This window comes from Carassius auratus, chromosome 4, assembly GCF_003368295.1.
Source record: "Carassius auratus strain Wakin chromosome 4, ASM336829v1, whole genome shotgun sequence".
Lineage (NCBI taxonomy): Eukaryota > Metazoa > Chordata > Actinopteri > Cypriniformes > Cyprinidae > Carassius > Carassius auratus.
The window spans coordinates 17,448,285-17,475,650 of NC_039246.1; the positions used below are offsets into that span (position 1 = coordinate 17,448,285).

Consider the following 27,366-nt stretch of genomic DNA (forward strand, 5'->3'; position numbering starts at 1 on the left):
TGACCGCATCCAACAGGAGATTCGCGCCGTCGAGCTCCCCACTTCTCTCAATGGCCTGATCGACCTCACCATCAGAGTAGACAACCGACTCGACCAAGCCGCCAGACGGAGGGGGAGAACAGTTCTCGCGACCAGACCGGAGGCTCAGCGTCAGCGCTCAGAGGTTGCGGTCAGCCCACCTGGAGATCTTGAACCCATGCAGGTGGGGCGAGCTCGGCTCTCCTGGGAGGAGAGGATCAGGCGGAGATCCCTGGGACTTTGTTTATACTGCGGCAGCCAAGAACATCACCTCCAGCGCTGTCCGGTAAAAGACCAAGCCCGATAGTAAAACGGAGGCTACTATCGGGTGGGATCTCTGCCAGGAAGACCTCATCTACATCGACACTCCTTCCGATGAGTCTACGGTGGTCCACCCACGCACTCGATCATCACACTTTGTTGGATTCTGGGGCCGAGGGTAGTTTCATGGACTTTAAGTTTGCTACTAAACTCAACATTCCTCTCACCTCCCTCAAACACCCCATTGCACCTTTTGCACTCAACGGACACAGACTGCCAGTCATCACACAGACCACTTTACCTGTTTCTCTCATCACATCTGGCAACCATACGGAGGAGATTTCATTTTACATCACAGACTCACCGCAATCTCCCATTGTTCTCGGTCACACCTGGCTCCAGAAACACAACCCCAGGATCGATTGGCGCCTCGGATCTGTGGTTAGCTGGAGCGAGGAGTGTTATTTGTCTTGTCTTTTGTCTGCTGGTGTTAATGTTTCTGAGTCTGTGTTTCAGGGGGAAGCAGTGGATTTGGCTAACGTGCCCGCGGAGTACCACGACCTGAAGGAGGTGTTCAGTAAGTCTCGTGCTGATTCTCTTCCTCCTCATCGTCCCTATGACTGTGCGATAGAGTTATTGCCAGGAACTTCTCCGCCTAAGGGCAAGTTATATTCTTTGTCTATTCCAGAGACGGCGGCCATGGAGAAATATATATCCAGTTCTCTAGCAACGGGGTTCATCCGCCCTTCTTCTTCTCCAGCGGGGGCGGGGTTCTTTTTTGTGGGAAAGAAGGACGGATCCTTGTGACCTTGCATTGACTACCGAGGGCTGAACAACATAACGGTAAAGAATACCTATCCTTTGCCGCTTATGTCTTCAGCTTTTGAGAGGTTGCAGGGAGCGTCCGTTTTCACTAAATTGGACTTACGTAATGCTTATCATTTGGTCCGCATCAGGGAGGGGGATGAGTGGAAGACTGCCTTTAACACCTTTAGAGGCCATTTTGAGTACTGCGTGATGCCTTTCGGGCTAACGAACTCGCCGGCAGTCTTCCAAGCACTCGTTAATGACGTGTTGCGAGACATGGTCGATCTGTTCATATATGTTTACCTGGATGACATATTGATTTTTTCTTCGTCTCTCCAGGAACACGTGCAACACGTACGACGAGTGCTTCTGCGGTTGCTAGAGAATGGATTGTTTGTCAAGGCGGAGAAATGCGTTTTTCATGCACAGTCTGTTTCTTTTCTAGGACACATTATTCGACTGAGGGTGTTCGCATGGATCCTGAGAAGGTTAAGGCTGTGGTAAATTGGCCATCCCCAGATTCTCGCAAGGCCCTGCAGAGATTTTTGGGGTTCGCCAATTTTTACCGGCGTTTCATTCGCAATTTCAGCCAACTAGCCGCTCCTCTGACCGCCTTGACCTCCCCTAGTTTGACGTTCAGATGGTCAAACGCAGCCGAGGCTGCATTTGCCAAACTGAAAAGCTGCTTTGTTACAGCTCCCATTCTCGTCACCCCTGATCGCTCACGTCAATTCATAGTGGAGGTCGACGCGTCAGAGGTGGGGGTAGGAGCAGTGTTGTCCCAACGCGCATCCTCAGACGGAAAGGTGCATTCTTGCGCGGATTATTCTCACCGTTTATCTCCTGCAGAAGTTAATTATGACATTGGCAATCGAAAGTTGTTGGCAGTCAAACTTGCACTGGAAGAATGGCGTCACTGGCTTGAAGGGTCGGGTGTACCTTTCATTGTATGGACGGACCATAAGAATCTCGAATACATTAGAACCGCCAAAAGACTTAACTCCAGGCAGGCTCGGTGGGCATTGTTTTTCGGTCGTTTCGATTTTACACTTTCTTACCGGCCGGGTTCCAAAAACATCAAACCCGATGCTTTATCCCGTCTTTTTGAGCGTTCCGATCATACTGCTACTCCCGAGCCCATTTTACCGGGGACCATCATTATCTCCGCGCTCAGATGGGAGGTCGAATCGAAGGTGTTGACTGCCTTAGAAGGGGTAACGCCCCCGGCTCGTTGCCCACCGAACCGATTGTTTGTGCCGGAGGGGTTATGGTCAGACGTTCTCCAGTGGGGTCATTGTTCCAGTGTTGCTTGTCACCCAGGGGTTAGTAGAACTAGGTTTCTAGTCAAGCAACGATTTTGGTGGCCTGGTATGGCTCGTGACGTCCACGACTTCGTCTTGGCTTGTTCAGTTTGCGCTATTGGTAAGACTTCCAATCGACCTCCAGATGGGTTACTCTTACCGCTGTCTGTCCCTTCGAGACCCTGGTCCCACATTTCGCTAGATTTCATTACCGCCCTCCCGCCCTCTAAGGGCAATACGGTGATTTTAACCATAGTGGACCGGTTCTCGAAGGCGACTCATTTTATTCCCTTGCCCAAATTACCATCAGCCAAGGAAACAGCGGTAGCTGTCATTGACCACGTCTTCCGTATACATGGCCTTCCGACAGACGTGGTTTCTGACAGGGGTCCCCAATTTGTGTCCAAATTTTGGCAAGAATTTTGTAAATTGTTAGGAGCGACTGTTAGTCTTTCTTCCGGGTTCCATCCCCAGAGCAATGGTCAAACCGAGCGAGCCAATCAGGATGTCGAAAGGGTTTTGCGATGTTTGGCTTCCAATAATCATTCGTCCTGGTGTCAGCAACTCTCAATTGTGGAGTACGCACACAATTCTTTACCAGTGTCATCTATGGGCATGTCTCCATTTAAGTGTAGTTTAGGGTACCAACCACCTAATTTTGTTAGTACGTAATCCGAGGTTTCGGTCCCCTCCGCACACGCACTAGTCCAGAGGTGTCACCGCACCTGGACCAGAGCTCGCAGAGCTCTGCTCCAGGCTAGGTCGCGCACCAAGGCTAAGGCCGATCGCCACCGGTCGAAGCCTCCCCGTTACGTCGTCGGTCAAAGAGTGTGGCTTTCAACCCAGAATATTCAGATACGTTCCGTTTCGAATAAGCTTGCTCCCAAATTTATTGGCCCGTTTTCTGTTACCAAAATCATTAATCCGGTAACAGTGCGTCTTAGCCTTCCTCCGGCGTACAGGAGGGTTCATCCCGTGTTCCATGTGTCCAAAATTAAACCGGTGATTTTCTCCCGTCTTAACCCGCCTGCCCCGGTCCCCCCCCTGCCTCGTATCGTTAATGGGGAAACCACATATTTGGTTAATCGTATTCTGGACTCTAGACGGAGGGGACGCGGATTTCAGTACTTGGTGGATTGGGAAGGTTACGGTCCGGAGGAGAGTAGGTGGGTTCCTGCTCGGGACATACTGGATCACCGCCTTATTGATGATTACAATCTACAGGTAAAGCAGGCTGGGAACGTCAGGTGACGTCCTAGGGGAGGGGGTACTGTCACGGTAGGAAATCCATTGTTTCCTCCGTGTCATGTTTTGTGTTTGTTTTTGTACTCACGTAGTCTCCATGTGCTCGTCTGGTTGATTGTTGTCACCTGTGTGTTGATTGTCTCGCTCCAGCTGATCCTCATCTCCACTCAGCTACATAAACTCACTCATCTCTCCGTCTGTTGTCAGATCCTCACTCATGTCTCCGCTCCCTAGCTGGATTACCGTCTCCCGTGTTTGTGTGCTGGATTGTGTTCGTGTTGTCGTCTTCGTGTCCGTGTTCCGGTCCGTTCCTGGTTTCATCCATTTGACCGTCTTCACCTTCACCATCGACTTCACCATCCAGCTCTTCTCACGCCACCGTAGACCTTCTTTCCCATTGCCAACATTCTGGACTCTGATTTCAATAAACTTCATCTGATTGCCTGCAATTGCTTCCTCCTCTTTTACTAGCCGTCACACTAAGTGCCTAAGTGCCATGTGTGTGTGTGTGTGTGTGTGTCGTTATTGTGCACTGCTGATGTAGACTAGCTCCATTGCTCATTGCTGCATTGCTAAATGATAGCAACTCTCTACACTCATTCTCCTCGGACCATGCATTTAATTGGCTTTGACGGCCATCAGTTCTTGGCAATTCCTCATTTGGCCTCTCACGTCTGGCAGGTTCGAAATTATACGGCTTTGGGCCATCATACATGTTGGCTCTTGCCACCTCTTCCTCATCCCAGTTTTTATCGCAATGTTACATTGTCCTAAAATCGTTTTTTCAACGTGTACCACTTGCATAAACACTGCGTCCGTAGGCTGTCATTGTTGTTTCGCGTGCTGTGTGACGGTCGGTACTTGGAGTCAGAGATGGGGACTCGAGTTTGAGACTCGGACTCCAGTGCGACTTAAGTCGCACAAACAGTGACTTCAGACTCGACTTGAGACTCGTCCTCGAAAGACTTCAGACTCGACTCGGACTCGAGCTCCGGGACTCGTGAACAATGTTAATTTTTAGTAAACGTCAGATGAGCTCGCTGTTAGAGTTGTGACGTTCGCGAACGAACCGATTCTTTTGAACGGCTCATAAACATGAATGATGGGAGCCGAGTCACGGCTGGAGGGGAGCCCTTCTTTCTGTCGCTCTTTTTTCCTATGCGTGTTTCAGAGCGCGTGTTTCACACAGATGCACACAAATGAGCTCCTCCGCGAGACAGAACAGTTATAGGGGGAAGGGGCGCACCCAGCGCAGGCCAACCCTTTATAACGTGATGATATTAGTTATTAGTTGTGCACGCATCCTTCACGTGAGTACTCCAGTGGAAAAAAACCTGCGTGCCTCTGTCATTGGGTAGGAGCGGAGCCATGACGTTTTGCACAGATATTCATCGCAGCCCACTTTGTTATTGTTCATTGACTTGAAGGGGCTGATGTCCTATTTGCAAAGTTTACAGTAGTAATAGTATGTAGACATTTCCATTTTATTTATTCTAATTTTATCTACTTTAAATATTTTTGGTTCTCTATCAAAATGTTCTTGTGTGATAACAATGTTCTTGTGTTGAAGTGTTTGTAGTAAAAGCTGTTTTGCACAGAAATTCTTTGCAGCCGGCTTTGTTTTTGATGTTTATTTGTGAATAGGTATTGTATGAATAACATAAGTCAGCGTAGCTTTGTTCATTCTTAAGCCAGACAAGAGGTGTGCAGCTATACAGCCAGGACAGACAGAAGGCCATTACTGAATCCATAAATGCAAAATATTAACTATTAAAAGATATTAACTTAAAAGTAAAGCATTCTTGGTGTTTTTGTCATGTTGCAATAGCCTGTTTACACTGATTATATACCAAAATCAAAGTTGATATTTTATGCTAATAAATGGAGTTGTCATAATAACATATTACATGCTTTGAATTCCTTATATATAGCTATGCAGTGTTCTAAGCAGCTTGGATGGGTCGCTGTACGTGATGCAACATTTATTATAACCAGAGACTTAATATAATAAATAGACTTGAGACTTGACTTGGACTCTAGCTCAGAGACTTGAGACTTGACTTGGACTCTAGCTCAGAGACTTGAGACTTGACTTGGACTCTTGCTCAGAGACTTGTGAGCATCTCTGCTTGGAGTACATCGATCTAGTACGAGTTTACGGATTGGAAGTCACGGATTTGACTGCCATCCCAGTGCACTTTCACGGGTTTAAGGTTGGAAAAACAGGGGTTTCCGGTTGCCTGGAACGCGACATCATACTAGGCTGAGGCTACCTTTCCTCCACTTCTCCCCAACGTGACGTCATCACCGTAGTGAAAAAAAAAACGTTAATCCCAAAAACTAAAAAAACTGGTCTTTAAGACCATTTTTGAGACATTTTAAAAATGATATACATGTCTTGAGTGACTTATGTACCCATTAATCGACAGTGGTGGTTAACCTGCAACATTCGCCCCAGATGCTGTATTCGTGTTTGGTGTGAACACAACATAAGTCTCTTTTTATTTATATACTTATGTACTAGTTTTCACATAACATGTAAACATTTTACTAGTTAGACTTTTCCCAAACTATTATTCCTAACTAAATGTATAATCAAGTGAAACATTATGAAGTTTCAATAATAACAGACACTATACCATTCAAAAGCTTGATTTAAATAATATAAATCTAACAAATAGATGTAAATTAACAAATGTAACAAACAATGCTGTTCTTTCAATTTATAAAAAACTTTTTTAACCCTTTGCTGCGTGTGTGTTTTGCCAGACTACGTAGCATTTATTTCTGTCTTGTCTTCTTCAGAGAAATTTACAGATTTCTAAATGTTTATGTAGCACTAAAATGTTTAACTGGTTAATTGTGCTGTGATATGTTGTTGTTCTATTTTAAAACAAGTTAAAATGAGCTTAGGATAATAATGTTTATGAGCAGATAATAGCGATACACTGCATTTTATTTATTTATTTTTTTTCCTTGAGGTGCCAGCTTCATTAAAATGCTGTAAATTGTTGTGGAGGGATAACTGGCAGATTTCAAATTGTTTGTGTTGGACTAATAACTTGATTGCATTGTTGAATTCTGAGGAAACAGGGTCACCCTGTCAGGGTGATTTCTACTTAAAATGAGCTGAGGACCAAATTGTTTCTTGATGTGCTGTCTGTGGTCTTCTGTTATTGCTCTATTAATTCAATACATGTCTATTGGGAATAAATGTTGTTAAATAAACAATCGTTTGAAAGTGGTTGCTTATTTATTCATTTTTGTGAAAATGGAGGATATTTCCTTCCCTCTCAATGTAGTGGGTCAATTTTACCAGATTATACAAATGCTGATGTGTTTTGTTTTCATAGCATCATATGTGCGTGAATGTCTTTGATAGGGGACATAGTAGTGCATTTGTAGTTCTATGAGCATTTAAATATTTGTAAATCAAAATACACCTGATGACAGTTAGAATTTGAAGTATTATTGAGTATATTTACTGTATATTACGGTAATATATTCAGTATATGACCATATTATGGTGATCCTGGGGTCGTGATTGATGGGGCCCTTGAATATTGTTGCCCAGGGTACAACAAAGTGTTAATCTGGCCCTGGGTAAATGGTGGTCATAAAGGGAAGGACATGGTCAGAAACAGTGCTCAGGTAGGCCGTGGCATTTAAACGATGTCCAACTGGCACTAAGGGGCCTAAAGTGTGCCAAGAAAACATCCCCCACACCATTACACCACCACCAGCCAGCCCAGTGGTAACAAGGCATGATGGATCCATGTTCTCATTCTGTTCACGCCAAATTCTGACTCTACCATCTGAATGTCTCAACAGAAATCGAGACTCATCAGACCTGGCAACATTTTTCCAGTCTTCAACTGTCCAATTTTGGTGAGCTCATGCAAATTGTAGCCTCTTTTTCCTATTTGTAGTGTAGATGAGTGGTACCCGGTGGGGTCTTCTGCTGTTGTAGCCCACCTGCCTCAAGGTTGTGTGTGTTGTGGCTTCACAAATGCTTTGCTGCATAGCTCAGTTGTAAAGTGAAAGTGAAAAAGTGAAAAGTGAAAAAGTGAAAAGTGAAAAAGTGAAAAAGTGAAAAGTGAAAGTGAAGTGACATTCAGCCAAGTATGGTGACCCATACTCAGAATTTGTGCTCTGCATTTAACCCATCCAGAATGCACACATACACACACACACACACACTGTGAGCACAAACCCAGAGCAGTGGGCAGCCATTTATGCTGCGGTTGGGGGTTCGATGCCTTGCTCAAGGACACCCAAGTCGTGGTATTGAAGGTGGAGAGAGAGCTGTTCGTGCACTACCCCCACCCACAATTCCGTCCGGCCCGAGACTAGAACTCACAACCCTTCGATTGGGAGTCCAACCCTCTAACCATTAGGCCACGACTTCCTCATACCACGACTTCCCCATAACGAGTGGTTATTTCAGTCAAAGTTGCTTTTCTATCAGCTTGAATCAGTCGGCCCATTCTCCTCTGACCTCTAGCATCAACAAGGCATATTCGCCCACAGGACTGCCACATACTGGATGTTTTTCCCTTTTTACACCACTCTTTGTAAACCCTAGAAATGGTTTGCCCGTGAAAATCCAAGTAACTGAGCAGATTGTGAAATACTCAGACTGGCCTGTCTGGCAGCAACAACCATGCCACGCTCAAAATTGCTTAAATCACCTTTCTTTCCCATTCTGACATTCAGTTTGGAGTTCAGGAGATTGTCTTGACCAGGACCACACCCCTAAATGCATTAAAGCAACTGCCATGTGATTGGCTGATTAGATAATTGCATTAATGAGAGATTGAACAGGTGTACCTAATAATCCTTTAGGTGAGTGTAGATTGTTTACAAGTGTCAAAGGCTTCTATATCTGGTGAATCATTATCATTGAAAAGGGACTCTCTGCGCCATGTCAAATCACGGTCACTTCAATCTGAAGGAGCTGCAAGAAGGTGTTCCTTTTTGTTTCCCAATTAATTCCTGTGCCCTAGGTTCAATAACTTTCCAACCTGGTTCCTTGTGTTTCCAACTCTGAAACTTTGTAAGCTCATCAGTCTTGCCCTTGAACTTGGAGTTTGCTTTGCCACAGAAAATGCACTGATTGGGAAACAAGAAGGAACACCTTCTTGCAGCTCCTTCAGATTGAACTGACCGTGATTTGACATGGCGTAGAGTCCCTTTTCAATGATAATGATTCACCAGATGTAGAAGCCTTTGACACTTGTAAACGATTTATTTTCCCTGTAAAGCTTTTATAGCAATATTGGTGATAGCCAATTGTATCCAAAGACAAGTCCTGTAATTTCAATGAAATCTGTTCACAAATATCCCTCATGTGGTATGGTGAACTGACGTCTTCACAGAGTCTCATATCTCATATCCCCCACCCAACTAAGCTACTAACACTGCTAGTCAAGAATACAGATTCGATTTCCGAAAGCCTGTGATTATAGTAAAAACTGTTGAAAAATCACTTTAAGTTATGACTACAAAGGTATATCTTAATTATAGTTTCAAATACTTACAGAAATTTTTCCAAAAGAGAGAGCAGTGGGAGATGGCGATCTGCAGGTACGAACCGACCACCAACTGCCAACTGCAAAGCCCCAAAATTAATTTTATTTATTTATTTATTAAAATTTAAGTTCATTTGCTTTGTTTTGTTTACTTCAAAAGTAAAACTATTTTAAATATCTTCAGGTTCAGGATAGGTGAAGTAAAAGGTTAAAATAAATCCTATTTCAGGCTGCTAAGTATAATAAAAACGCTTTCAAATGAACTTTTTTTTTTCTCTTTTTGACCATAGATGGTCAAGATGTTATAAAACATGACAAATAACAATTTCTGGGATCAGAATTGTATAGAAAAATGTGTCCGTTTGTCTCTGTGGGTTGTTTACATCAAAAGTTATGCCACTTTAAATCATATTTAGATTTTTCGGGTTTGGTGCAAAGGGTTAAAAATTAAGCATTTTGGACATTATTTCAGCTTGGTACCTAATTTAATCTTAAAAAGACACTTGAATGATAAATAAATAATATGTTGTGGAAAAAAAAATCACCCTATGCGCTTGAGAAAACGAAAAAATAGTTGATCCTCTACACATCTTTGGCCATTTTTTTGCTATTTTTGTCCATAAATAAGGTCAATATGTTGTCAAATGTAAAAAATAACCATTCCATTAAATTCCTGGGGTCAGAATTGTATGGGAAAATGTGTTAATTTGTCTCTGTATGTTTACTTCTAATGTTATGCCACTTTCTATATCATTTTTTGGGTGCAGAAAAGGGTTAAAAAATAACCCTTTGGGACATTATTTCAGCTTGGCACCTGGCAGATTATGAAAATAGACACTTTAAGGATTTTTAAAAATCAGATGGCATAAAAAAAAACCTATTTCCATCTAGACTAATACTGATAGGAGAGAAGAAAACTCTCTGGATTGCAGACAGCCCTGTAGCCAGAAGCTTTCTCCAGACATTATACGGTTATATTCAGGGTTCTAAATTAACTTTTTTGATGACCAGCCAATGTGGCTGGTAACTTTCTAAAGTTACCAGCCAATCAGAATTTCCACTAGCCATTTTTTTTTTCGGTAAAAATAACAAATGATGAGTGCCACTGAATTTCCAATCCGTGCGCACAGATTTTGTAAACCGTACCCTCAGTTTTTGAATCCGTACCCACAAATTCATAATCCATGCGCACACTTTCGCAATCAGTTCCCACGGATCTGTAAACCGTACTCACGGATTCATGCAGCAAGTTCCTGTTAACATACAGTTTTATTGAATATTATTATGTGGAATAGGTTTAATAATAATAAAGGAATAATCTTATAATAGCACTTGATTATTATTGTACAATAAACCTGCCATTGTGACTAACTCTGGAGTAATTATTTCCTTGGTTGTAAATTGTTTTGGATTAAAGATTCTTATGCATAACCTATATAATAATATTTAATAATGATAAAAATAAAGTTATTTTTATAATTTTAATTTGTAGGCTAAATAAATGAGTACAAGAAAATAATTCATTAATTGCTTTATTTTTAAATAAACTTTGACAGTTTTGTAAATGCTTGTGTACAATTCTTTCTTAATATACATGAAGACTAAGCTCCACCCACCCCACCTGCCTGAGTTAGATGCAAGTTTCACTGTTAATGTTATTATTAAATAATGAGGCCAAAAATAACATTGCATTCAGTTAGAGAGAAAAGGAATGAAAACATAACCGGCAAATTATTTGTTTTGTTTTGCTTTTTACCCTTATTTTCTTCTTCTTTTTAGCGTTTATTTTTTTGGCCATAAAACACAGGCGGCTGTGTCTTATCCTATTGGTGATTAATGTAAAATAAACGCTCAAAGACTCATTGGATACTATGAAAAATAATGTTTAATAAACAGAAATTAATCTGCAGGTGGGGGCGGAGCTACAAATGCGCGTCAGTTTACAAATCCGAGGGAACGGATTGCGAAAGCATGCGCATGGATTATGAATTCGTGTGTACGGATTCAAAAACTGACAGTACGGTTTACAAAATCTGAGCGCACGGATTGGGAATTCGTGGGTACGGTTTGTTTAACCAAGGGAAAAGTTCATGAATTCGTGAGTACGGTTTATAATCTGTGGGGACGGATTGCAAAACCGTCGTCACGGATTGATTTTTTTTTTTCTCCTACAGGTGACGTGCGGGGCTCCGTAATATCCTCATCCCCTGCCTCGTTCCTCTTTTCGCCCCCAGAAATCCGTCCCAATCACAGCCGCATTTAGTTTAATCTTAATTTTTTTCTTTAATAGCTTACTCCCTCCTCTTTCAGTCTATGGTCCATGCTCTGGCTCCATTTGTTCTTCTTCCTTGTGTTTTCTGATGGAAGCTCTATTCCTTGTTTTTTCGCGCTGGTTTCACTGCAAACTGCGTGCAGCCAATGGGCATATGAAACGTCATCACGTAGGATTACAGCATAGTGTTCATGGGAAATGTAGGAAGTGTTGCCAGGGGGATAAATGATCGAGAACAGAGCCTCATGTCATGCATCCCCAGCCAAACTGGCTAGTAAGTTTTAATTAACATTAATTAATTATGTTAATTTAGAACCCTGGTTATATTCTTTAGCTGCTTAATAAGAGTGGCAGGACATGTAAATTATTGGACATTTAGAGGCAAACAGACGCACAGTACAAACTTCGGACATGGTTAAATCCACAAAGAAAACCCCGACAAAGAGTAAGTGTGCCCGAACGATTTATTTCATTGGAGGCAACAAGATTTGCAATAATACTTTTCTGTTTCCATAAACATCAAAGTTTGTTGTTTTGTGTTCATTCACCAAGTTTTATGTAGAAAACCAGCAAATAACAAATAGAATAAGCATCAATATGTGCTTTTTGTTTACATTAACATTAAAATAATAACATTAAAAATCATGGTCAGATTTTAAAGGAGTGTCTTGCAACATGTGATCTACAATGCACAAGTTCAAATAGAGTTATGGCAAAAAATGTTTTAGAAAAAGATAAAAATCACATATTTCAGCCTCTAAATCATTTTTAAAAAGTCAAAAAAGATAAATTACTGACATTTACGATGCACATTATCCTTTACTAAATGAGATGTAAATTAGCCCTATTGTCACCCCCAGCCGGTGAGAACCGGTGACAATCTGCACAATCTTAGGAGGCCATTTTTTATCCCTTTTGAGCTTTTTTGAGTGCCTACCTTCAAATGGCCACAACTTCTCCATATATTATCAGATTTCCATATGTGACACATCGTTGAAAAGCTTGGAGACTAATCTTTCAAGATAACTCAAGTTTGTACTGAATACAGTGTTTTCAGACTTTAGCTATGAATATGTTTAGAAGCAACTGAAAAAAGCACAAAAGTCAGTACATGTCAAAACTTCTCCAGGCCCCCAAAACCCCCTAGACCTCAGAGGGTTGAAAGTAATCACCTTATTGTTCTGATTAAATTATTTCAAAAGTAATTAGTAATTAGTTACATTACTAGTTACATTACTTTTTCCTCCATGAAATTTATGAAATCCCAGCATGCACGCTCTCGATAAATACTTATTAAAGCATAACAGAGCACTGTTATTACTAACTAAAGTAAGTGGCTGCTGCATGCATGGTTTAGAATTGCAGAATGCCAGCAAAGAGCGCTGTATTTATAGTCTCTAAAAGTTATCTCATTTTACCGCAATCTCACATATCTCTTACAACACAATAAATATATGCATAATTAATCTTTCATAATGTCTACAATTTGTGTGTTATAATGAGAGGAATCATGAGCACGCAAATTCAGCACTGCATTGCTCAATACTGCAAACACGTGTTATAGCCTAAATAGAAACTCTGTACACGCTTGCACCTGTTAATCATTTATATTAGTTCATATAACTTTTGTGCAATAGATGAATAACAACTTATTTGTTTTAGATATTTTATGTTTAGATATTTCTATTTTGCGGGAGTGAATCATTTTATTCTCCTGCATACCATACACACACAAGTGTCTATCCGCCCACACCAACCCATTTTGTCCCATGCAGACAAGGTTGTGCTCCCCTCTCTGCTTAAGGGTCCCCTTGAGCTTGCTGGTTTCTGGGCAGACTGTGTAAGTCCTTGTCTCAACTTTAGAGTTAGGTCCTCTGATCCTGGGCTATTGATCACTTTGGTCAAGCTGGGTTCCTCTCTCTCCTTGCTAAGGGTGGAGGCCCCTGCACTTGAGCTCCATGACAGTGACATCAGGTAGTTGGGCCGCTTGCTGCCTCCCTGATAAGATTCCTCCATTTGGGTCAAGCCAGGCAGTGCTCCTCTCACCCCGGAGGATAGTCCTGCCTTTCCTGCCTTTCTTGCAGGTTGCTTGTTAAGTGAGCTAGCTGTGCTTCCCATGAAGGGCCTCTTGCAAGCGTGCTGCTCCTTATCTGGGCATTTGGGTGCTGTCAGCCTCATTCCCTTTCTCTGAGTTGGTTTAGGCCCTGGTTTTCGCCTTGGGCTCTACTCAACTTATGTATCTCTGTTGATAAATTTCTGAGCAGGGTGTTGCTACCAAAGAACTGTCGAGTAAGTTCTTTTAGCAGGTTTATTCAGAACCGCTGGTAGACTACGTGGGTGTCATGCCAGGAATGGTTTTTAGACATCTGGCTGTATCCCCTTAAAGGAATCTCTTTCTCCTGATTACAAGCCTTGAGCTCTGCCCTAGGCTTGGGCTTCCTAGCTCAGCTCTTAATAGGTAAGTGTTCTCCCGGTGCCCTTTTATACTCTGGTCACGCCAGGTGATGACATCACAGACTGTCACCAGCCAATGTTATTGTCATGTTTAGGTGTATGCTTCAGACACTGGTCATGGTGAAGGCGCTCCCCATAGTGAGCCCTAGAGGACGCAGTGTCTACGTAACCTGAGACCTTTTACAATTTACAATTAAAGAGCCAGTAAGATGAAAATTCTAAGCTTCCTATCACTGTTTATAAGTCCTGTACAATAGGTTTAAATCCAAGGTTAAAAAACATTGTCATTTTGTCAAAATATCATTTTAAAATTACCTAAATTCTCAGAGATCCCCAAACGGTTCGTGCGAAGCTGTTCAAAAGATTCAATTTCCTTAAACCCCACCTTTCGGTAGCATACTGTGTTCTGATTGGTCAACTGACATAGTCAGTTTTGATTGGTTGTTCCGCACACACCTTCATGGTAAACAATACGTTAGCATCTTTTTGGGGTGAATTATGTCTTATACCTCTCATCGCGAAGCAAACAGTAAAATAAAAAACTTGAACAGTCTCCCTGCTTTTTCTTCTGTATGGGTGTATTCAAGCCGCGCGCTTAAGTTTGAATCTGAATAGCGCGTTCAGCGCGGGGGCGTGGTCACATTAGATATAATGAAGGGAGACGTGAAAAACGGACATTGCGTTGTTTTCATATGGATTAGTTTATCACAGAATATCTGTTAGCAGCACTTGTTACACTTCATTTTAATGACATGTTTGTAAATGAAGATCAGCGCAGACAAAGGCTGCAGACAGCACACATACTGTTAAGACGCTCGGGAGAAAACAAACACATAACTTCATAATCATACTTCGCGTTGTGATTCGGAGATGCTTGTTGGTCTAAATAAAGTTGGTAATGAACCCTCTTTTATGGCCAAACGCTTTGAAAATCCCGCCTTGTACTCACCGAGATTAGAAAAGCAATTTTCTAATAGGGATTTGTAGTACTGCTCTGGTATTGTGGTAAAAATGAATTTTAGCCATTGGTTCTTCTGATCTTCATTCTTTGGCAGTGAAAATAAAACAAACTTGCCTTTACAATTAAAAACACTGTCTCCTCGACATGATGCTATTACACCAACCGGAGCATCTGTGTGGGGGGGTGGGGCAGGTCAGAGTTACGTTTCTCCCAAGACGGTAGGCGGAGATTATTATGCAAAGTGTTCCTAGTGACGTACATAGAGATGGGCAAAAGATTTGAAATCTATAACGACTCGTTTCAGCGATTCAGAGTCGACTCCTTACTTTAGAAGCCAATAACTAAATCGTGTACTTTTTAGTTTAATTACTTTGCACATTGTTTACACTGATGGGAAGCTACATCATACACTGTAATACAGGTAATTTTTATTTCCCATCTGTGTTGCTCTTTAACCTCATACAATTAATATTAACAGACGCTAGCATTGCCTGCAATGATGTGCAACACAAACAAATAAATGTAATTTAGTGTTCCATGAACTTTTAATGAAGTTTTGAAGTTTGCTCTGTTTTATGTCACTGTAGAAATCAATGTTTAGTAAAAAGATTCACATGACAGAATTGAAAAAAATATATAACTCACGTCTTCAGCAGATTCCACTACAGGAACAGCCTGATCATCATCACCATTTACCAACAGAAGAGGACACTTTATTCTCCCGACCTGTGTGCATTTTAAAAGATGATTGAAGTTAACGGAATTTTTTTTTAATTAAAAATAAATTAAAAACTAGACAAAACAAACATATCAACAAATCCATAATGATATATACTCACATCAATTTTGGCACTTTGACTGGGAAGCGATAGGATCAGATTTCTGAGGATAACCTGGTTGTTCTCATTCACACATAGCTTATCTGCATTGCTGGAATTAAATGTTTGTATTATTATTATTATTAGTAGTAGTAGTAGTAGTAGTAGTAGTAAAATATTCACAATTTACAAATTTACTCAATATTACAGTTGTTCTAATTGTTTTATCATGTACCCATAATATGTTTAGACACGTAAGTCACACTTAATTTATTAATCTAATGGTATTTGATATCTGACAATATTAAACATGTGAGAAAATGTCAGAGCAACACGAGAGCCTAAAGGCTTGAAACTTGAGATTTGGTGAGAAATTTAAATTATGAATGTACTCAAGATATTGAATATTTACATGAAAGTTGCAATATACTGATAATTTTGAACATAAAGCTGAAAAAACTAAATAAATGCATATATATACATGCATAAATGCCGAATAAATTTGTCGAACCTAATAAATGCATATCTCTCTCTCTCTCTCTCTCTCTCTCTCTCTCTCTCTCTCTCTCTCTCTATATATATATATATATATATATATGTGTGTGTGTGTGTGTGTGTATATATATATATATATATATAGAGAGAGAGAGAGAGAGGGGGGGAGATAGATAGATAGATAGATAGATAGATAGATAGATAGATAGATAGATAGATAGATAGATAGATAGATAGATAGATAGATAGATAGATAGATAGATAGATAGATAGAGCCTAAAGATATGCCAATATTTTCTGTAAGATAAGTAAATTAGCCAATTTAGCCACACACACACACACATTTAACTGTAACTTAAGTGCTCATTTAATTGTGGTGTAACTTTGTGTAAAAATATAATATTTGCTAAACACGTATAATGACATAACATTCTCATCCTACATCCTCATGGTTTCTGTGTCTCACTTTTTCATCAGCTCAAAGAGATCAGAGAGGGATTTATCAACAGGCATCAGATGACTTCCACTTATGCACACACAACACTGGGGCTGCACAATAAAAAGAAACACCAAAATATTTAATGTAATACAAATAATCTGCATTTAAAATGTAGATACACGTGTTTACATGTGCCAAGCAAACCTTAATGACTTTGGAGTAGGAAGTCATACTGAGTGTGATGGCACTTCCCAAACTTAGCCCAAGAACAGCCAAATGATCCTTCTTTACCATTGGATGATTATTCAGTATCTGGTATGCTTTCTACAAAAAACATGTATACATAAACATGCATATCTGTAAAGACTATATAAACAGTTCTCCAACCACATAACCCGACGTTGCGTCCAGCTTTGAATGCACTCAGTCCAAATGGATTTTACATTTTGAGTTAAGGTTCAGGATGGATGACTGTTCTCCTGCTGAAGGACAGTGTTTTTATTTTATTTTATTTTATTTTATTTTATTTTATTTTATTTTATTTTAATTATAATTATAATTATTTTTCTTTTTTCTTTTTTGCATTCATCCAATGTGTGACCACCTTCTTTGTAACAGTTTATGAGATGTTGTGATAATTTTTACAAAATAATCTGATAATCTTAAAGGGTTAGTTCACCCAAATAGCAAAATTATGTCATTAATGACTTACCCTTATGTCGTTCCAAACACGTGAGACCTCCGTTTATCTTTGGAACACAGTTTAAGATATTTTAGAATTAGTCCGAGAGCTCTCCGTCCCTCCATTGAAACTGTGTGTGTCACATGGACTACTTTGATGATGTTTTTCTTACCTTTCTGGACAAGGACAGTATACCATTCACACAGCTTCAATGGAGGGACTGAGAGCTCTCGGACTAAATCTAAAATATCTTAAACTGTGTTCCAAAGATAAACAGAGGTCTTACGGGTTTGGAACAACACGAGGGTAAGTTATTAATGACATAATTTTGCTATTTGTGTGAACTAACCCTGTAACTCCATTTATTATCACATTTGCTTTTATGGCCCGGAAATCTGAGTGGGTGCTGAAATAGTTCCTCTGGACCTCCAGGTAGGTAATTACAATGCCAAACTAAATTAAATGTCATGTCAAATTGGTCCACATTATTAAACCAAAAGTTCTGAATTACCTCAAAGTAAGAAGCATCAGTGTCTTGAGTGTACTCAAGTGCCATGGATGCAAAGCCATGAGATGCAAGCAGGGCAGAACGGTACTCAACCAAACCACCACCTCCTCCCCACAGGTCCAGCACTCCTGGGTATGTCCCGGAGCCTAAAACACAACAATTCATTTTCAAGCAATTTACCTGACTTCTTTGACATAAAATAGAATATAAATCAACCCCTTGGGATACCAGGGAATATGAATCAATGTCAGAATTTAACTTGAATGCTTGTGGGTGATTATAAATCTAATATGGATGTTTGTACCTGGAGGCAGGAATAAAGTTCCTTGTATTTCTTTCTCCATGATGTTTATCCTCTTCACACCTGGTGCGATGTACCAGCGCTCAGTGACACTGGTTGCCAAGGGTGTTTGCTGGCTGAAGCCTTGAGATAGATGCTCACAGTATACTGAAATGCAAACTTCCATTGGTCTGAAAATGTCCCTCTTACGTAACCTGGCGTAAAGACCAGTAGTTAGGTGACTTCTGGTTTCCAAACTCCTCGCATAAAAATGAAGCCTGAATTTATACTTGGTAATAGAAAACACACACCATAACATTTTTCTAGGCAAAGCTACCTGAGTCCATGTCGACTCCCTGGTATGGGCCTCATGCTCCAAAGCAACCCCATTGGCTCTGTGCCTTCATAAGTGCCTCCCAAACTTTCATCTTTGAACCCTAAATTATACATGAGAGCATACATCCATAACATTGCAAATTGTAACAAAGTTTCAGTTGATTTCTGGATCAATATAGAAGTCACTACTTATAATTGACCCAGATATATGAGCACAGGAATCTAGGTGTTTATTTTTCCCTGAAGGGAAGTTTCTCAAACAAATTTCGGGAGGAACATGCACGGATAATTAACACGGCCAGTTCATCATTAGCAATTACACAGTTTACCAATCAGCTCAAGAGGAAAACGCCTATAAATAATCAAGCAAGAAGTCCTTCCTTCGCTATCTCTCGATTTCCAGAAACTACGCATCGAATCGCTGCAGCATGTCTGAGACCGAATCATCCTCTGATGAAGACGACACCTTTCACGACGCAGCTCCGCATGCGTCCACAGCCGAAGTTCGGGACACCAACGCCCCAGAAGATGCTCCTACCGAGCCAGCGGCTGCACCGCGGGGTCGCAGATCTTCCCGCAATACCACCGCTCAAACCTCCAGACGCAGGGATTCCACTTTACCTTCCAGGCGTCAGCCACCGTCACCAGCATCCTCTCATGCCTCAGCTCTCTCTTCCGCTCCAGCCACGGAGAAATGGACACTGACAAGTCTACGCCAGGCCCTCTCAAACGCCGGCATCACCGTTCCTCGCCGGCTAAACAAGGCGGAGTTACAAGCCCTCTACGTATCCCTCCAGGCAAGGGCGCCACCGCCAATAAACACTCCTCCATCTAAAACCAAAGATAAAACAAATCAGTGCCGCTATGCTCCAGACGACACACAGGCGCACGCCTGCACAAGCCGCCAAGATAGCGCTAGCACGCCTCCGCTATCAGCGCAGTCTTACTCCCAGTCCCAAAGTTTTCCCACCCTTAATCCTCTCCCCTACCCATGGCCCCCAGCCCCGCCATCCTGCTCTAGGGCGAGACCGCCTCAGCAAATGGCAAAAGACCCAACATCCACCATTCCCTCCCTTTTTGATAATATGTTCCTCGCCACCGGAGCTGACCACAGCACAAGGCCGCCTCCACTCATGGCACAGACTCCAGCACCCATTATTCCCCCTCTCTTTCCTGGGCTCTCTTCTCGTGCAGCTCCTGCAACCGTTCCAAGAGCGAGCCGGCTTCCGCAGGCGGTTCCGTCAGCTGTTACTCCTTCCTCCATCTCTCATGCCCGTTCATCCTTCTCCCTGTCCTCAGCTAAGCTCCTACCCATGCCACGCCAAATTGACTGCGGCGAGTTCTCACTCACTCTAAAAAACACCACTCACATTCAGTCCCGTATTCTTTCATTTCCCGAATTCTCCATCGCCTTCAATCGCTACTCCGAAGTAATCTGTTCCTCTTTTCCACAACGGAGACGCGAGCTCAGCGACTATCTCACAATAATCGCAGAGCTCGCGTTATCATACGGGGGTTCCCATTTCTACACCTACCATAAATTATTTTCGGCAAAATGCGCCATCCGAGTATCTCAGTGGAATCAGTGTCCTTATTGGGGAGCTTTGGACACTGAACTTCACAATTGGGTATTTTTAGGCTGCAATAATATCACATGCGCAGTATGCCGATCCATCGCACACTCCTCTACAACATGCCCTTTTGTCAACCCATCCATTCCTCCCTGTGCCGAACCATCCCAACCCAAGTCCACCAGCTATGTACCAAATTTCCCAAACAATCGTTCCCTCCCCAATGCCTCTAATCGCCGCCCCCCTTCTTTCTCTGATAGGCAACTCTGCATCAGCTTCAATGCCGGCAGGTGCTCAAGACAACGCTGCCGGTTCATGCATATTTGCGACTTTTGTGGCGGCGCTCACGCCCGCTTGATTTGTCCTGTACAAAAAAATGTCAATAAAAATGAGAAACAATACTTATCGACTCCAGTAAATATTTTTCGCCTATCTTCCGAATTGCTCCATCACCCCAACCCAGATTTTTCTAACTACCTACTGTCGGGCCTCTCACACGGTTTTCATCCTGGGGTCGAAAGTCTCCCCTCCCAAAGCCTCATATGCCCCAACCTTCAGTCCGCTCTCACGGAACCCGAAACAGTTGACCTGTTAATTGAGAAAGAAATAGACGCTGATTTCATGATCTTCCCTTTTTCCGTTCCCCCCTTCAACAAGTTGGGTTGGGAAGTTGTGGCCTAATGGTTAGAGGGTTGGACTCCCAATCGAAGGGTTGTGAGTTCTAGTCTCGGGCCGGACGGAATTGTGGGTGGGGGGAGTGCATGAACAGCTCTCTCTCCACCTTCAATACCACGACTTAGGTGCCCTTGAGCAAGGCATCGAACCCTCAACTGCTCCCCGGGCGCCGCAGCATTAATGGCTGCCCACTGCTCCGGGTGTGTGCTCACAGTGTGTGTGTTTGTGTTCACTGCTCTGTGTGTGTGCATTTCGGATGGGTTAAATGCAGAGCACAAATTCTGAGTATGGGTCACCATACTTGGCTGAATGTCACTTCACTTCACATCTTCCGCATCAGCCCCATAGGCGTAGCAACCAGAAAATTTTCTGGTAAAAAACGCCTCATCATCGATCTTTCTTCGCCGCATAATTCCCCGCTCCCGAGCATTAATAGTCTCATTCCACTCGACGAATTTTCTCTTCACTACCACGACATCGACCAAGCCATCACTATGATCAAAGACGCAGGACGCGGCGCTTGGATGGCCAAAGTCGACATCACCTCTGTGTTTAAAGTGATGCCCATCCACCCAGATTTTTGGCACTTATTCGGCGTCTATTGGAGAAATAAATTTTACTTTTCCGTCCGCCTCACATTTTCGACATGTTGTCAGAAGCAATTTGCTGGATCCTTTCCAACAATTACTTTAATTTAATTCACCTCTTAGACGATTTCTTAATCATATCACCGCCTGACTCCATCCCAGCAGCAAACCTTATGACAACTCAAAAGGTTTTTGCAGAGCTCGGGATTCCCCTCGCACAGGAAAAAACGTCAGGTCCAAGCACTTCCATCGAATTTTTGGGAATCAATCTAGATTCACAAAAATTTCAAGCTTCTCTACCCCAGGAAAAAATCGACAGAACCATTCTGGTGGCTTCCACTCTATTAGCAAATCCAAATTGCTCCAAACGTGAGCTGCTATCCGTTCTCGGTCATCTAAATTTCGCGATGCGCATAATCCCTCAAGGCTGCCCTTTCGTCTCTCACCTCCTCTCTCTCGCGTCCTCCGTTCACGAGCTAGAGGACCGATTATTCATAACCAATCCATGCCGCGATGAGCTCAGTCTGTGGATATCCTTCCTTAATCAATGGAACGGATTATCTTTCTTTTACAGTGATTTGGTTTCATCCCCAACCGACATCCAATTATTTACCGACGCCGCCCCTTCCATCGGTTTCGGAGGATTTTACCAAAACCGCTGGTTCGCTTCTACATGGCCCTCCCAGCTGTTAGATTTACCCCAGCCATTAATATCATCATCCCTTTTCGAGCTATATCCTATCGTCGTGGCAGCCTCTCTATGGGGAAAAGAGTGGTCCACCACCAGCATCGTAATTCACTGCGATAATGAGGCTACCGTCCATTGCATTAATAACGGCCGTTCTCATTCCCCCACCTTAATGCCCTTACTAAAGCGGCTAATCTGGATCTCAGCTTGCGATCAGTTTATCATAACCGCAAAACACCTTCCCGGGGTAAAGAACCAAATAGCTGACTCTCTCTCTCGTTTTGCCTTTCAGAAATTCAGGCTGTTGGCACCGCAGGCGGAACCATTCCCAACCCCAGTGCCTCCTTATTCAGAGCTAATATTCCTCTGAGACCCCTTCTTGAAACTTCAAGAAATTCTATTCTCTAAGCCATTTCCCCCAGCACCCTGCAGTCATACTTCACAGCATGGAAATGCTTTAAAGCATTCCACTCCGCCTATAATCTACTGTTCCCTGATTTTTCCCTACTTTCCATCACCTCATTTATATCACTCCTCAACATTAACAAAACCCTCCAAGTCAGCTCCATCAAAAGCTATCTAAGTGGAATCCAATTTTTCCATAAACTCATATTTGGTTCACCCTCAGCCCAAATAGCCAATTCACAGACCTCCCTTCTCATCAAAGGCATTCAAAGAGCCCATCCCACGCGCCCAGACTCCAGGCAGCCCATAACCTTTGAAATCCTGACTAAATGCATTTCTACGCTTCGCAAAGGTTACCATTCCATCCACACTGCTCGAACGCTAGATGCCATGTTTATCCTAGCCTTCTTTGGCTTTCTCAGATGCTCAGAGCTCACTACCACTTCCAGCTTTAAACCAAATATCCACCCCACCATTTCTGATCTAGCAGTCTTGGACAATGAAGCCATGTCATTTCATATAAAGCGAAGTAAAAAAGATCAGACCATGAAGGGCCACTTTATCTAGATTTTTAACCTTCAATCACCTATTCTCCAATACCAAACACTCCTATCCGATCAGACCGCTTAAATCTCAAAAAAGCCCACCAAACCCTCATCAGCCACCCGTTTTTTCCCTAGTCATCTCCATTTCCCATTCCAACAGCACCCTGCTCCTTCAGGAGCCATTATATATCTCCCCCACGGCTACAGCAGTATCAGCTCCTGCAGGAGCCTTTTACGTATCTCCTCACTGCCGCAGCAGTATCAGCTCCCGCAGGAGCCTTCACGTATCTCCTCACTGCCGCAGCAGCATCAGCTCCCGCAGGAGCCTTCACGTATCTCCTCACCACCCCAATCCCGCACCCTCACCCAAGTTTCTACCCCAGCCAGGTAGAAGCACTCGGGGGAGCACTCTGGGCTGGGCCGGCCTCCGAGCTCAGACCCCTCTCCCCGGATGGGGGGGGGGGGTTTCCCCTGGCTCGGGGGTCTTGCCGGGCGCGGAGCTCTCTCCCCGGACAGCACGCCAAATACGCTTAAACCTTTATTTAATTATGAGTAAATGTGAACTCGTGAAACGGATATTAAAATACCAATTTAAAGTTTTTGTTATTTTGATATCCTTGCTATAAAATCTGTAATTAATTTGCTCTGGAAAATGTTTTCAAAAAAGGTAAGTTACATGACTTAGAATTTGTGCTCTGCGTTTAAACCATTCAAGTGCATTTAAACCATTTAGAGTATTTGCATTACATTTCGCAAGACAGACTAAGTGCCGTTATGTACAAAAGCTTTGAAAACAAAATGAACGGTTCAAAAACATAAATATATAAAATTGCAGAGAGCAACATTATGCATTTGCCGCCTTCTCCTTCACCATCATTAATAAGCAATAGGATAAACAGCTGCTGGCTTGATTACACAAACGAACTATGGTTCGACCCAAATAAAATAATATGGACACAGTCCAGTGGGGGCAGGGAGAGGGGGGAGTAATAGAACTCAGGTTTGGACCAGGAAAGGGAACCAAGTGTGAAAGTAAACTTTTTTTCCATCTAGTTTAAGTAGGACCTAGTTGTAGATCCCCATGCTTTTATAAGGACCTTATATAAAGGAGCATCAGCTCTGTTAGGATGGAGATCCTTGTTATCCAACTGGGGGACGGAAGACTACCTGGGGGAAGTGTTTCATTAGCAGGTGAAATTGCCACCCACATTTCAACAATGTACATTCAGGCAAATTTGCCCTTTTAACACTGGAAAATCAGATCTTTTTTGTCAGAAAACACAGCAGAGCTCCTTAATCAAGCTCTTGTCATTTCAGTAATAGTCATGTTGATTAGCAGGGAATTGCAGTAGTTTAAGTATCTACAGATAATCTAGAATCCGGCAGCTCATCAATCAGTCAAAGAGAACCCATGTCACATTTCTCCTGATCCCACTCCACTTGGTTCCAATAAATGACGGAATCAAATCATACATTAGTGTACTACGCACCTGCCACTGATCCATGTTCATCACTGACATAGTGTCCAAATGCCTCCCAGAAGTCCTTGTCATCTGATTGATGCAGAGAGTGTAGTGTCACTTTTTGATTTGGTGGTAAATTTGTTACCACAATCTGAAACTTCTCATCCAACAGTCCACGAACGGGTTGAACAGAAAGCAAAGGGCATGTCCTCATCTGAGTGCTCACAGACCTATACAGAGAATACATGTGAAAATAGCATCTGGAATTTACTTCTGGCTTACCTTAAAGAATAGCAGTTGTATTAAGGAACATGGATGGTAGATCGAAGACATCCTATTCAGAGTGTCCAAATACCTCTTATTGTGAAAAAATTCTAACTGCAAACCAAACCACAGGAACCTACTCATCACATTTCAAATCTCTATTTCAAGATTAAAGTTAAAATAACCTTTAAAATACTAAACTAAAACCAATCAGAGACTAAATAACATTACTGTAGCCCATTCAACATGTCCATAAAATAAGGACTATACATGTATACACATATATGTGTGTGTGTGTGTGTGTGTGTGTGTGTGTGTGAATATATATATATATATATATATATATATATATATATATATATATATATATATATATATATATATATATATATATATATATATATATTTATAGCGCTGTGAAATTTAATGATTTCTTTTATTAAGGGAAAAAAGCTATCCAGACCTGCCTGGCACTACGTATAAAAGTAATTGCCCCCTAAATCTTATAACTGGTTGTGCCACCCTTTGCAGCAACAACTGCAATCAAGCATTTGCGATAATTGGCAATTAATTTTTTTCAGACATTCAGAGGTGGACTTGCTGGTGTGTCAGGGAGGGCCTAAACTATTGTAAAAACAATATTTACAATTTTTTAATAATATTTTTTTAAATGAAAAACTTAAAAATGTTCTTTATAATAAAAGCCATCATTTCTTTTAAATAAATAAATCATTTTAAGTGATTCATAATTTCAGAATCATCATCTAAATAAAATAAATACAATTTCTGTGGAAATAAATTCTTCAAATCTGCCTATTCAGTGAATGCGTTAAATGATCTCCAACTATTTCCTCCATATTAAAATGTTTCCACCTAGCATTTGCAGCTCTGTGATTGGTGGTCCAGCTGTGAAGTTGCAGAGGACCAAGCAATTGTAAATCAATGGGAGCATAATTTTAAATTACAGAAAAACGGACTAATCATATCTTTCCTCTAAATGGGCGGGTTTTGTTATCACTAACTTCATGACAAGTTCCACCCTATGTGAGCTCTTTATCGAAAGAAGATATATACCCTGATTTACTAATGAGCTATTATTCACATGACGATGGAAGCCAAAAATAACGTAAGTGAAGACATTTACTGGGCTGCTGAGCAAGAATAATATTTAATATAAACTCTGCTTGTTTGTAATGAAGTATCTGCTGCTAAGTAGTTTTGAGTGCTGTCATAATGTGTTGGCTTACATTAATGTAAGGAAATATTAGCTCATTTATTCTGATAAGAATCAAATCTAAAGATTCGAATTGCTTTCCTTGAACTGGGTCCAAATTGATTTAGTTTATACTTCATCAACGGTTCGTCCAGCGAACTTAAAATTCAGTATATCCTTAAAATCTGTTTGAGTTTACTTCATGAACAAGATAATACAAACAGAAAGAAAATGTATACGCTACAGGCTAGGTAGCACAGGATCTGGGCAAAGTTTAATCTTAAAATACACCACACAGGACAATACTTCTTTATAAATGAAACAAGAATTTTTTGAGCTATTCTATAGATTATATGGATCTAAACACGCGTTGAGCTGAAAGGGGAATCCCGGCTGGGATTCGCGGTTGCGTAGATGACGTCTGAGGATGCCCTTTGCCTTGATTGATTGGTTGACTGCCCGGCGATTTTGAGAGATTCAACAGCTCTTGCCTTGACGGTGGACAAAGTTTCTTCCGAGTCCTCTCGTTTGTGCGGCGTGAGCTTTGAAGATTCTGTCACGGAAAGTTGAAGCTCTTTATGACTTGCAAGCACGCTGATGGCTAGGAGCCTGGGTTGAAAAGGCGCAAGCAAGCAAGCATGGTTTCGCTGTCACAAAGTTTCAATGGAGTGGTTTTGAGTTCTGGATGGCAAGAACGCTAGCAGCGTGTTGGTAGTTCAAGCCATGGCCTAGATGGAAGAGCAACGTAGCGCAGCGCACCACATTTAAGCGACACAACATCACCTTCAACAAGAGATGATGCGCTTGGAGACTAGACTTGAGACTAGACTGGAGCATTGGGGTTTTATCAAAGCAGATTTGGTCCATCCTACGATGCGATCTCCCAATGGGATGCTGTTGCAGAGCTTAGACACGCCCCGTACTGTTTCTCGATTAAATATCATGTGGCATTGTCATGTGGGATGGATCTTTGCGTTAATACCTTATAAAGTGTCATGATATGCACACAATACAGAATCTGGAAATTTCCTTTGCTCCAAGTTTAGACAAATAACGTGAGCTTTCATTCAATACTAAACTTTCCATATCTTACACACATTTAATAGCACTATCTGTTAAAGTTATAAAAACCATACATAAAAAATTGGTGAAAGTTGCACCGATTAACTTGAGCACATCAAACATATATAAAAGGCATGAAACATTATTTGTGACTATAGTTAAACCTTCAGATTTCTTAATGGTTGTCCTTTTGAGATAGTTTGTTGAAAAGTTCAGTTTGTAGAAAGATTCTCAAGCAAGCAGGAAGCAAAGTCATGGGGTGATCCTGAATTGATTCTTTGTGTTGAGGTCCACTAATTATTAACAATTCCTGGGGCGTTTCCATACATTGGGATCATGTGATGCTGTGATACACAGGATCCTTGTATTTTGTAAAAAGAGTTAATTAAATCAGCTCCTTTTTAGGGACTCAGGATGTCAATGTACCATTAGTTTCCTCATGAGTGGGGGCATTTTGCAACAGACCTTTCCTCTGTTGTATGATC

At 41.7% G+C, this 27,366-nt stretch overlaps 1 protein-coding gene across 1 annotated transcript in view; it reads right to left on the reverse strand.

The window, feature by feature from the left end:
* Positions 1–24,589, reverse strand: part of LOC113061125 (bile acid-CoA:amino acid N-acyltransferase-like) — a 31,724-nt gene extending 7,135 nt beyond the window's left edge. The window contains exons 1-8 of the mRNA XM_026230243.1: positions 24,370–24,589; positions 18,410–18,509; positions 18,097–18,287; positions 17,796–17,938; positions 16,807–16,926; positions 16,630–16,712; positions 15,690–15,780; positions 15,496–15,576 (exon numbers count right to left, since the gene is read on the reverse strand). Coding sequence (XP_026086028.1) covers positions 15,496–15,576; positions 15,690–15,780; positions 16,630–16,712; positions 16,807–16,926; positions 17,796–17,938; positions 18,097–18,287; positions 18,410–18,509; positions 24,370–24,589 — 1,029 coding nt within the window. The remainder of the gene's footprint in view (positions 1–15,495; positions 15,577–15,689; positions 15,781–16,629; positions 16,713–16,806; positions 16,927–17,795; positions 17,939–18,096; positions 18,288–18,409; positions 18,510–24,369) is intronic.
* Positions 24,590–27,366: the final 2,777 nt, after the last annotated feature.